The sequence below is a fragment of the Pleurodeles waltl genome, chromosome 2_2, assembly GCF_031143425.1.
Source record: "Pleurodeles waltl isolate 20211129_DDA chromosome 2_2, aPleWal1.hap1.20221129, whole genome shotgun sequence".
Taxonomy (NCBI): Eukaryota; Metazoa; Chordata; class Amphibia; order Caudata; family Salamandridae; genus Pleurodeles; species Pleurodeles waltl.
The window spans coordinates 832,215,445-832,227,274 of NC_090439.1; the positions used below are offsets into that span (position 1 = coordinate 832,215,445).

At 44.4% G+C, this 11,830-nt stretch overlaps 1 protein-coding gene across 2 annotated transcripts in view; it reads left to right on the forward strand.

The window, feature by feature from the left end:
- The window catches only part of NECAB1 (N-terminal EF-hand calcium binding protein 1), a 1,270,485-nt gene extending 1,258,936 nt beyond the window's left edge, over positions 1-11,549 (forward strand). Inside the window, exon 13 of one of the 2 annotated variants that reach the window (XM_069220455.1) lies at positions 11,200-11,549. In XM_069220455.1, the coding sequence (XP_069076556.1) occupies positions 11,200-11,228 (29 nt within the window). In that variant the 3' untranslated portion in view covers positions 11,229-11,549. The remainder of the gene's footprint in view (positions 1-11,199) is intronic. The other variant, XM_069220456.1, reaches the window with a different exon arrangement.
- Positions 11,550-11,830: the final 281 nt, after the last annotated feature.

Here is an 11,830-nt window from a genome sequence, read left to right on the forward strand (position 1 = left end):
AAATCTTAGGGCGCATTGGCTGTGGTGAATAAACATATGCATCCAGAAGGTCCATTGTCACTAAGAAGGTCCCTGGGGATATTAGAGGAATCACCACCTGAAGCATGATCCTCTTGATCGTCTCAGGTGTGTTGAAGTGATTGATCGAATGGAACGTCTCCAGGGTATGGACTGAGAAAAGTCTGGGAGTTTACTCATGAATTGCACTTACTCTGTGTGACAGCAGTGATGGCCCCTTTGGATAGGAAAAATGTAAATGATAATGATAATTATTTATAGAGCGCACAAATGCCTGAAGGCATCTTGACGCTAAAAAAAACTGCCACTGACTGAAAAGAAACTGAAGGAGAAAACTAGATGAACCAACCAACCTTAAACCACATTGACTGAAAATGGAGATATGCAAGGTTTTGAGCAGTTTTCTGAAGCCCAGAAGATTAGCTTGACTTTCAACTGAACGGGCAAGGTGTTCCAAAGTTGGGCTACCAAAAACATATATCTTCTGCCTCCCTAGCTTGATCTCCTAAATGTACATTGCCTAATCATTCTGGCACTGGAGGATCTTAGCGATCTACTGGGAGTTTAACAGGTGAGATTTTCGTTGAAATATTTCAGAGAAGATTTTGATTTCAATACTCCCACTGCTACAAGTTGTTCTCTCTGAGAAAGAAAAGAGTGAAACAGTTGTAAAGCAAGTCCTCCTATTCTGATTTCTTTCAGTCGTGTAATAAGAATCTCACGATCAATGGTATCAAAAGCCGCTAATAGATCTATTAGAATCAGAGCTGCCTTCCCTCCATTGTCCAGAACACGTCTCACTGGGTCAGTAGCCACCTCCAAGGCAGATTCTGTACTGTGATTAAGCCTAAAACCAAATTGTGCTGGATCTAACACTCGGTGCTGTTCTACATATTTAGACAGGGTGACATTCATATATGTTTCTAACACCTTAGCTACCATGGAAAGCTGGAGATAGGTCCCTTCAAGAGAGCCTGTCTGTGTTCAGCCTCCATGGGTAGAAGAGTTAGAAGGAACTGATATCAGAAATCCAACTTCCTGGAACTAATGCCACTCAAAAGTTGAAGAACAGCTGAATATGTTTGCCCAGTGGACTTCAGACTATGGTATGGTCATGCTTTCGGAGGCTACTGGTCAGGCTGGAGAGATAAGACTTTATTAGTAGGCACCGATGTCCATCCACTAAATAAATGTAGAACTGCTTATAAAACTTGGGGGCATATTTATACTCTGTTTGCGCTGAATGTGCGTCAAAACATTTGACGCACATTCAGCCCAAACCTTGCCCCATATTTAAAATTTGGCGCCAGACCCTGCGGATGTCAAAATTCCACAGTGAGCGTCATTTTTTGGAAGCAGGAAACTGCCTTGCATTAATGATATGCAAGGTAGGCGTTCCCTTCCAAAAAATGACTTTAAGGCCTGTGCGCCTTGTTTACACCCCAGCATCATTTTGACGCACAGAAGGGGGTGGTCCTTAAAAAACAGCGCACAGCCTGTTGTGCGCTGTTTTTTAACGCCAGGGTCAGGGCAGGCGTTAAGGGATCTGTGGGCTCGGAAGGAGCCCAGAGGTGCCCTCCCCTGCCCCCAGGGACACCCCCTGCTACCCTCACCCACCCCTGGAGGACACCCATGGATGGTGGGACCCATCCCAGGGAAGTAAAGGTAAGTTCAGGTAAGTATTTGTTAATTATTTTTTTAAGTGTTATGGGGGGGCCCTATTTGGGCCCCCCTAAATGCCACTATGCCCAATGACCATGCCCAGGGGACAGAAGTGGCCAAGGAGGCATGACTCCTGTCTTTGCTAAGACAGGAGTCATGTCAATGGGGGTTGTGCGTCAAAAACAAATGGCGCAAGTCTGGTTTGAGGCCTGATTTTTGCTTCAGACCTGACGTGCACCATTTTTTGATGCACAACCCCCATTTTCCCATACGCCAGCGCTGCCTGGTGTGAGTCAGTTTTTTTTACTCAGACCAGTCCGCAGCGCCGGCTAACGTCATTCCATAAATAAGGCACCCGCATGGTGCGTTGGAATGGCGTTAGCCGGCTGTAAAATATCTGACGCACAACTGCGTTGGCGCAGTTGTGCGTCAAAAAGTATAAAGATTGCCCTTGGAGAGTGAGTCTAGGCAAAAATAATTTCAATGGGCTAATACTATCCAGATTGGTTATAGTATGTTTTCCTCTGCTGTCTATTGGAATGGATCATTTAGTTCAGAGCCAAAGAACTTGGGACCAGAAAATGGCAAACAGTTAAAAGCACTAATTTGTCCTCTCTCTAATTTCCAAAGTTTCAGCCACAAGTAACATCTTACAGCCAAAGTAGCACCAGAAGCAGTAGGGGATCACACTAAATGAAATGAGGCTTCTTATATAAACATTAGTGCATCCATGGAACCCATCAAAGCAGTAGGATAATCGCCTTTCTGGACACTCTTGAAGAGAGACTGGAAATATTTTAGAAGAAGCCATACAGCAGAGGCTGCATAAATACCAGCTTAGATTGCAAAGTTCAAGGTAGCAAAGGAAAACTTTACAACACTTTCAACTTCTACTTACCCAGAACAGTAGGTAATCATGCTTCTTCTGAAGCAAGAAACAATGTAAAAGCCAAGCTGGATGGAGTTGTCTTTAGGTACTTGAGGAAACACATCCTGAAACATTTAACTGGTATTGTCATGATTAAAAAAAAACAGGAGAACACCTAATTGGTTGAGGTTTTTCTATTTTCTTAGCATTATATTCCTAATTATACAATAGCCAGGCTAGGAATGTGAGCCAATATCACTTGTGCCTGCAGCATACAAAATGTTTACTTATTAATTCACATCTTCCTGACTATTTAAAAAATGTGGTCTTTTACACCGCTAACAGTCTGGTTTTAGATTCTGACACAGCACCGAGACTGTCCTTTTGAAAGTGTCAGAATTCAATCAAATGTGCTCTTAGGCAAAGTAAGAATGCCACCCATACATTTACTAGGCCTTTTGGCAGTGTTTGTTATGGTCTCCCATTCCAAGCTACTGTAAATGCTGGAAGAAATTAGCAGAACAGTGTTGTGCTGGAGCCAGTCTTTTATGGAGGATAGAATGCAAACAGTAGGATTGCTCCCTTTTCCTTCGGAAGTAAGCCTTTAAATGTTGGGGTATTGCAGGGCTCCTCGTTAAGCCCAACTTCACTCAACATCTATATGGCTCCTTTGGCACCCATTGTTGATGCAATCAGCATCAAGGACATCTCATATGCAGATGATATGCAGCTGATCCCTAAAACCAATACCAGTTGTGCCCAAGAGAAGGAATCACCTTTGTAACATAGTGGCTAGAATATTATGTCCACATTGATCCATGCAATGGGGCTGTACCTCCAACAGCCTAGAACATTTTCCCCAGCCTTCATAATAAGAGAAATTATAGTCTTGTTGGATATAGCCCAAGTCAGCATGTCATTTTAGCCTCATAAAGGAAACATAGAGCATTGGGACCAATATTGGTTTTCCACTTTTGTAAAACTTCCAGAAATCTGTCTTCTCCGGTGACCCACATTTTCCATATTGAAGTTTGTATATTCCAGAGTGTGGGACCTGAATGTGAGAGGAAAGGAAATGGGAGAATCAATCAAGAGTGGGAGACTATCCTTAGTACCCAGCAATAACTACTGCTGCCCAGGACAGGAGCTATACTCCAGCACTGCAAGGAAGATCCCATGGTGGCTTGAGTGGGCACCAGAATTTGGGGGCATATAGCAGGCAAGAAAGAGGAATGACAAGAGGCATAACATCACCATCAGAACAGGTTCTGATAATTATGCTAAATACTGTTGGTTTAGTCTGCCCTGAGAGATTATCAGGACCAGAGCCCTAGCTAAGGAGGATGATTAGCATTATCTGTGATGGTGCAAAAGACTAAATAACATGAGTGACTTAGTTGCATTCTTGGGGCAATCATAATACTATGCCAATACAAGAGGCCATATCATAAAACAGGAAGTAGAAAACTATACAAGAGCAACAATTGCTCAGCATTTACTCTGTTGTTTGTCCAAGTTGAAGGAAACAGCTATTCAATAGTATAAACTGGTTTAGAGGATGGAGAGAGCAGCAAACAAGATTACAGTGCACTATGAACACAGGAATTGGTGGAAGGTAGGAAGAAATCTAAAATTTCATTCTCTACCCGTCTGCATCTCTGACACAAGTTTTACCAGAAACCTTGACCTGTTGTTCACTGAGTTCAATTTCTCAATGATCAGCTGTAGGTTCACTCTGTCAGATTGATGGTCACTGCCCCAGGCATCTTCTATGAATCACAATGCATGTGGTTTTAGAGGCTAGCTCTATGTTGGGAAGAAGGAACACAGGAAGTGTCAGGAAAGTTGAAGAGCCTGAGAGAATGTTTTTCATAATCTCTCATTTCCATCAAGGGTGGTGGTCATGAAAGTTGAGTTCAACATGCCAAATCTTTGATCCCACTGCTAAAGGTGTGACTGGAGCACCAGGGATTTCTCCCTGCTCAGACAGGTATTGGATGAGTAGGCAGCAGCTATGGAGACTGAGTTTCCGACTCTATATGATTGTGTCCTCTTGTTTGTTTGACAGCCAGAGTATCTTCCTGGTATGTCAAAGGCTTAATATGCATGTAATATTTTTTGAGAACCTCAACAATGGTTTACTCAACTTAATACCTTTATAACATATATAGATCGCCCTTGTCTACATACTAACCAGTGGTAAAGCAGGCTCAATAGGACCCATGTATGCAAGTTTTCAAATTTGACAGTCCTACTTTTAGTACTCATAAATGTCTTTGCCAGTTGCTCCGAAAACACCTATAATGGAATATTTGGAGAACATTACTATACAATTAGTGAAAATAATGTGCTTTACTCTTTTTGTTACCACTCAAGAGGTAAACACTTCAGAACAATTTTCAAAGACATTTTTGAGTAAGTGAAGTAGTACTCATAATAGTGCTACCTCAATCCTGATGACCCTGCAAAGGGGAAAAAGTCCATCAACCACCCTAAGGCAGATAGGTCTAACAAGTGTCCCCCATAGCAGAAAGTGATGAGAACAACCAAACCTTCTGGAAGTTCTCATCACTAAAGGGGAGGAACCGGAATAGGCCATCAGCATTGGAGTGGTCTGACCCAGGCTGGTGTTCTACCATAAAACCCATTCCCTGTAGTGAGAGGGACCACCTCAACAATTTTGGATTCTCATCCCTTATTTGCATTAGCCACTGAGGGACCTGTGGTGTGTCTGATTCTGGAAGTGAGTCCAAAACAAGTATGGTCTCAGCTTCTTTAGTGCCCAGATCACAGTAAAAGCTTATCTTTCAATACCACTCCACCTCTGTTCCCTGGGAAGTAACCTTCTAGAGATGAATGCTACAGGTTGGCCTAGGCCCTCTTCATTGAGTTTTGATAGAACTGCTCCTATGCCATGCTGCTAGAGATCTGTTTGGTCTGTGAATTCCTTAGAAAGGTCAGGGGCCTTGAGCGCAGGGGTGATGCGCATGGTCTTTTTGAGGGAGTGAAAAGATTTCTGGCAAGCCTCCATACAGGTCACCTTCTTGGGCTGCTTCTTGGAAGTCAGCTAAGCCAAGTGTGCAACAATGGTGCCATACCTTATAAAAAAACACCTTTAATATCCTGTGAGGCCCAGGAAGGCCCTCACCTCAGTCTGAGTTTTTGGGGGCTTCCAAGCCAGAATAGTTGCTATTTTGTCCTGAAAGGGCTGCATCTTACCCTCTGGTGTGGAAAAGGCTGACCTCTTTAGTCCGTTCAGTTACGGTGGTCTGCCAGTGCCCTAAAGTTAAATCAAACATACTCAACACTAGGCAGCCCCTAATTTGTCAATTATGCCATCAGCTCTTGGGACGGGATAAGCATCAGTCTTAGTAACTAGGTTGAGCCCCTGGTGGTCCTCGCAGAACCAGAGTTTTGGGGTGTCGCCCAGTAGGTCAGGTTTTGGTATCAGCACCTCTTAAAGACCTTCTCTTTGATGCTGGCCCTGACTTTGTCAGACAGCTTCTATATTTATTTTTTGACAGGGGGCTGTCTCTATTGTCAATATCATGTGTATACAAATGTATAAGCCCAGGAGTGAGGGAAAATAGAGAGGCAAACTGGTGACAGTCCCTCTGCTGCGCTGGGGTCTGTGTAGGGGAAGGAGACACCATCCACTGATCCATCTTTCTCTTTTGATGACAGTAGGTGAGGGAGAGGATTACTTTCTTCCTCCTCCCCACCATCTGTGACTAGCAGCATGGTTACCTAGTACCGCTCCTAGTGTGGCTTGAGGTGGCTGATATGGAGGACCCTTCAGGGGTGTCTGAGGTCTCGAGATCCACCAGGTAGGTTGTGTCCCCCTTCCTCTCAACTACCTCATACAGCCCAGTCCAGCAGTCTTGGAGGGCCCTGGGCTCCACAGTCTCTATTACCCATACTTTCTGACCAGGCTGAAATTCCACCGGGGTAGCCATATGGTTGTATCACTGCTAGCCTCCAAGTTCTCAGAAGTTCTTCCAGAACATGGGATCTAGTTCCTAGGACCTAGCCTGTAGCTAAATCCATCCTTGGGGGGTGGGGATTCTTGGGAGCTTGATCCCACCTCTTCTTGATCAAACTGAGAGGTCCCCTAACAGGGTGACCATACATAGGTTCAAAGGGGCAGAATCCAACCCCCTTCTCTGACCCCTCCCTGTAAGAAAAGAGCAGACATGGAAAGAGAGCATACCACTTCCACCTCATGGGCTCAGGCAGACAAATAATCATGTCTTTTAGGGTCTTGTTAAATCTTTCAATAAGCCCATTTGTTTGTGGGTTGTTTAGTAGGGAGACCATTTAGGTTACCCCACCCTCCTTCCACACTGACTTCATGTATGCAGACATGAAGTTGGTGCCCTTGTCAGACATCACTTCTTTGGGGGACGCATCCCAGGTGAAAACCCTCATCAAGGTCCTGGCTACTGCAGGTGCAGTTACAGTCCTCAGAGGGGTGCCTTCTGGGCACCTTGTAGCATGGTCCATCAAGACCAGGATAAATGTGTTGCCTAAGGCTGTCTTGGGGTCCAAAGGTCCAACAACGTTGAAGAAAAGGGATGCCAGCAGCCAGTAAGGGATTCAGGGGAGCTTTCAGCTTTATTCCTGGCTTCCCACTGGCTTAGCAGGTTAGGCAAGTCCTGCAGAATGTACCTGAGGAGATACACACATATCGGGCCAATAGAAATGGGAGGCAATCCTGAAAAAGGTCTTGTCCTGCTCCAGGTGTCCTGCCCGAGGTATTTCATGAGCCAACCCCAGTAGGAAGCCCTGTAGCAGCAGGGGACTACAAATATGTGTTGTCCCATGCAAATAAGCCTTAAGCTCATTATACAGGAGGTTGGTCTCCCAATATATGAGGCGATCATCAGAGGTATCACGAGCTGTCTGGGCTTCAGCTTGCCGCCTCATTGCCTCCAGGGTTAGGCACTCCATATGTGCCTTATGGGACTCCTCCATGGGGGGTCCCCCTTCTGCTCAACATCCACCAAGGTCAGGCAGTTCACCAAGAGAGACAATGTCCTCTCCGGTAGGCTCTGGGACGGCCTCCTCTGGCTCCCTCATCCACCTATACCATGGAACATTCAGGAACTGGTTTCCCATGTCCCTTCCCATTCTTTTTCTTGGCAGCTGTCTGGACTATTCTTTCACGCTCTGACCTCCCTGACTCCCCTCCTTGGCAGCCATGGACCTGGTGGTCACATATCCCCACTCAGGCAACCCCAGCATTTTCAGGTGTGATCTGAGCTCCACTTCCTTCCAGGTGGTGTTCTCCAGGTCATTTCATAACAGACAGTCCACCGGCATGGCAGGGCTCACAGCCTCTTTCAGAAAACATTTGATACCCCCACCCATTCAAAAGGAGTCTGCTACTACAACCTGGTAGAATGTATTGGATGTCCCCTGCTTTGAGGACACCAAATGACACCCAACAGTAGTCACTCCTGCTCCTGTGTCCCTTAGGGCATCTATTCTTTGCCCATTGATGGTGACCCATTGCCTGCAATTTAAGTATTAGAAGGCATGTGGGCTTTGGGCACCATCTCCTTTTCAACCAGGATCACTAGGGTAACCTCAAATATCTTTTCCACACTAACTGGGGCTATCTGCTCCCCAAGCACTATGCTAGCTAACCCAGTGATTTGACCACCACTGGGGGCTGTGCCCTCTTGGAACACTTGGGATCACACTTATTGTGCCCATGCTGATAACACTCTTAGCACGTGGTGACAAACCTGCCTGTGTTCTTATAAAAGAACCCAATTTTCAGGTGGGCAAATTGGGATTGTGACCCTTTCCCCCGAGGACTGTTTTAGGAGCCTTGAGAGAACTCATTCTTGTTTTTATTTCTCCCCTCTTTCTTCTGATGGGATCCCTAACTGAGAAGGCACCTTGGACACCCTGGTGCTGATCCAGAAGTCCGCCGCCTCTGCAAGATTCCTGGGCTCAGTCAGCTTGCTGTCTACCTGGTGTTGGTGCAGCTCTATAAAACAGCCATTCAGCATGTGCTCCCTCTGACATAGGCTGTACAGTTCAACAAAACCACCAACTTTGTTGCCCCTCACCCAGCCCTTCAGTGCCTTGCTGGAATAGTCCAAGAAGTTCACCCAGTACTTGTTTGGGAGTTTGTGGCTGTCCCTGAGGCTATGACAGTATTTCTCAGGGATCAGACAAAACTTGGAAAGAAGAATGGCCTTCAGGGGCATATTTGGTCTCATCTTCTAAATCAAGTGTAAGGAGTGTCCCTCCTCTCTGTGGGCATGTACCTCCACAAGCAAACCCCCAGTACTCCTCTGGGATCTTGCGTACCCTCAGAGCTATGGCATATTCTGAGAACAATTTATCAATATCATTTCCCACTACACAGCTGGGCACCAGGTCCTTGGGTATGTGACCATCACCTCTCCAGTGGACACTGCTGGTATGCTACCATAAATATTGCTGAATTTCATTTGCTTTGCTCTTATGTCAGGCTCCTTCAAACTGAGTTTATTGGCCAGTCTCTCACTTGCCAACCTCTCCTCAGATTCCAGTTTTAGTTTGGCTAGCTGCAGCTAGAGCCTCCTCTCCTCTAACTACTCTAAGGTCAGACCTCTTGCAGACACACTGCTTCCTGCCCCATCTTGGGCATCCTGGTCATCTGCTGGGGTTGTATGGGGCTATCCTCAGGACGCTGGACTGGGTCCTCTTTCTCATCATCCTCTGTCTGTGCTCTCCCTTCCTCGATGACATCACCATCTCCCTCTCCTAAGTCGGACTGCCACTTTGCACCGCCTCAAAGGCTCTGAGAGCTACCTGGATGTCCAGTTTGGTAGCCCTCTTGTCTGCTTTTAGTCTCCTCTGTTTGCAGAGTTTCAGCTGCCCAGCCCTGCGGAGATTGTCAAAGTTGCACAGCTCCAATTCCACAGTGAGAAAGAAAAAAGGATAGGGGCACTTACATTTAGAAAATGGAGAAAACTGCCAATGGAAAGCTAAGGAAGAATTTAAAAAGAGGCCACTCTATTGTAAAATTATTTATCTGGGATTTTTGTGTAACACTGATCACTGTATGGTACTATACAAACACAAGTCCTGGTCCCACTGCTGCTACTAATGTGAAAAATTGGGTTGTTGGTTGACTGGGGTGTGAGCTCAGGTCAAGCACCACTCACAATTGCTTGCAGGGTCAACCACAAAAAGTCACAAAATTAATCTGTGCTTAACCCTCGCTAGCTTGGCACATAAAGCTGTCAGGCTTATCTTACTGGCAATATGTAAATTATTTGTGCAGCACACAAACAGCAATAAAATTAAAAAACAACACAAGAATAATCAAAACACAAATTCAGAAAAACTGAAAGTAATTTTAATAAATTATTCAACACCAAGACAAAAATCCAATCAGTAGAACCAGAGTTATTAATTTTTAAAGTTTTTAGTTAACACAAGCACCTAAAACATCAAAGCACCAACCGTGGACATCTAGTCATGCAAGGCCGGGACAAAGTTGAAAAATATGGACAACCACGATGGAGCGCAGTTCAGATACAAGAAGTGAATAGGACCTTATCAGCAGTTACCTTCAGACTTGGAAGAACTTTTGACAAAAAATGTCTTAGAGGGTAAGGTTATGGTGGGCAAGGCTGCAGAAGGTGTCCAAGGAGAGAGCTTAGTCATTGGGGATCTTGGGTTGACGTCACAGTGAGGATTTGTACATTCTACTTAGTCATTTTTATGGAAGCCAAAAATCTCCAGTAGGATGAGGCATAGGGCTGTAGCCAAAGACAGTTGCATGAAACCAGAAATTACTTTGGCAAAGCAGCACTGAAAAGGATTTGCTGCTGCCAAGAACAACGTAATGGAAGAAGCCACAAAGTCAATCTGACCAGCGATGCACCTCGGGCAGATAGGCGAGCAGGTTGGTCCCGGTCTCCTCCTGGTTCTCAGAGCAGTTTTTGGCTAAAACCTTTATAAGTCTTAAGATTTGGGATTTGGCCATCTGGGTACCTTTAGCACCACAACTAAGGGTCCAGGGCTGGTAGGACAACTACTGGGGGTTCAGGACTCAAATGGTAACTTGTATGCAAAAAAAAATGGGAGTCAAAGGCAAGGCAAGGGGTTTATATTGCCAAGTTGAATTGGGGGTTTAGAACTGCATTCAGGCTACAGTGGCAGGACTGGAACATTTTTAGTGTGTTACTTAAGTGGTGGCACAATAAATGTGGCAGGCCCCCTAGTAGCATTTAGTTTACAGACCATGGGTATATGGTATTCAACTGTACAAGAGATTAATAAGTACATTAAATATGCTAACCAGGGGTAAAGCACACCATGTTTAGTGCAGTGAGCACACACACTTGAGAACTGGTTATCAGTGGTACCATGCATAGAGTCCTAAGCCCAACAACAATTCATTTCAGCACAAAAATGGAGGTAAGCAGGCCAAAAGTTTGGAGGAATCTATTCTAATGATGACAGATCTAACAAATGCTAGAAAACAATCTGCCATACGATCAATTGAAAAGAGTGTGTCTTGTTTTTTGTGGGACAATTTCAGATAGCCCAGTTGTATTTGTTTTTATTCTGAACTAATATTCTAAGTGAAATAAATTGAAAAGTTGTTTTCTAAAGTGTATCGGTATTATTCTATTTTTCAGCATCATGGTGGGTCTTGAACAACAACTAGATGAGGAACATTGAACTCTTTCATAGAGAAATACTGTACCTAACATATTTGCGTGGAAAAAACATTTGTATACCTATTTGTTGGTGCCACTGTTAGTAACATGTAATGTATCGTGTTAGGTTCTGAATCTTTTTGTTGTATCAAACAATTTACTGTGTCTTATAAAGCTCTATATTACCTACTAAAAATGTGTTTTTTGTTCTAAAGCCTATATATTTCTTCTGTGTCTCAGAATACCTTGCACTGTATATGTTTGCTGGAAGATTTGTCAGTAACTGTGTTTTCAGTGTATGGTATTACCCAATAAAATTTTCCATTCGTATTCGTTGTGTTTTCTCTTTATTGGCATGCAAGAATATTTAGGACTTGTCTGTCTGCATCATGTTTTATTGTTTTAAATTTCTGTTAACAAGATGGTATTGAAGATGAGACCTAGACAGAGTAGTCCCCTTTGCGACCCTTGCTGGCTTCTACTATGGAGCCATTGGGAATGCCAACAATGTCTTAGTTATGGAGGCGATGTATGTAAGTGCCATTCTACGTAAAGTGATGGCCTCTTGTAGTGAAAATATCACTGTTAGCTTTCATTACCTGATGTACAG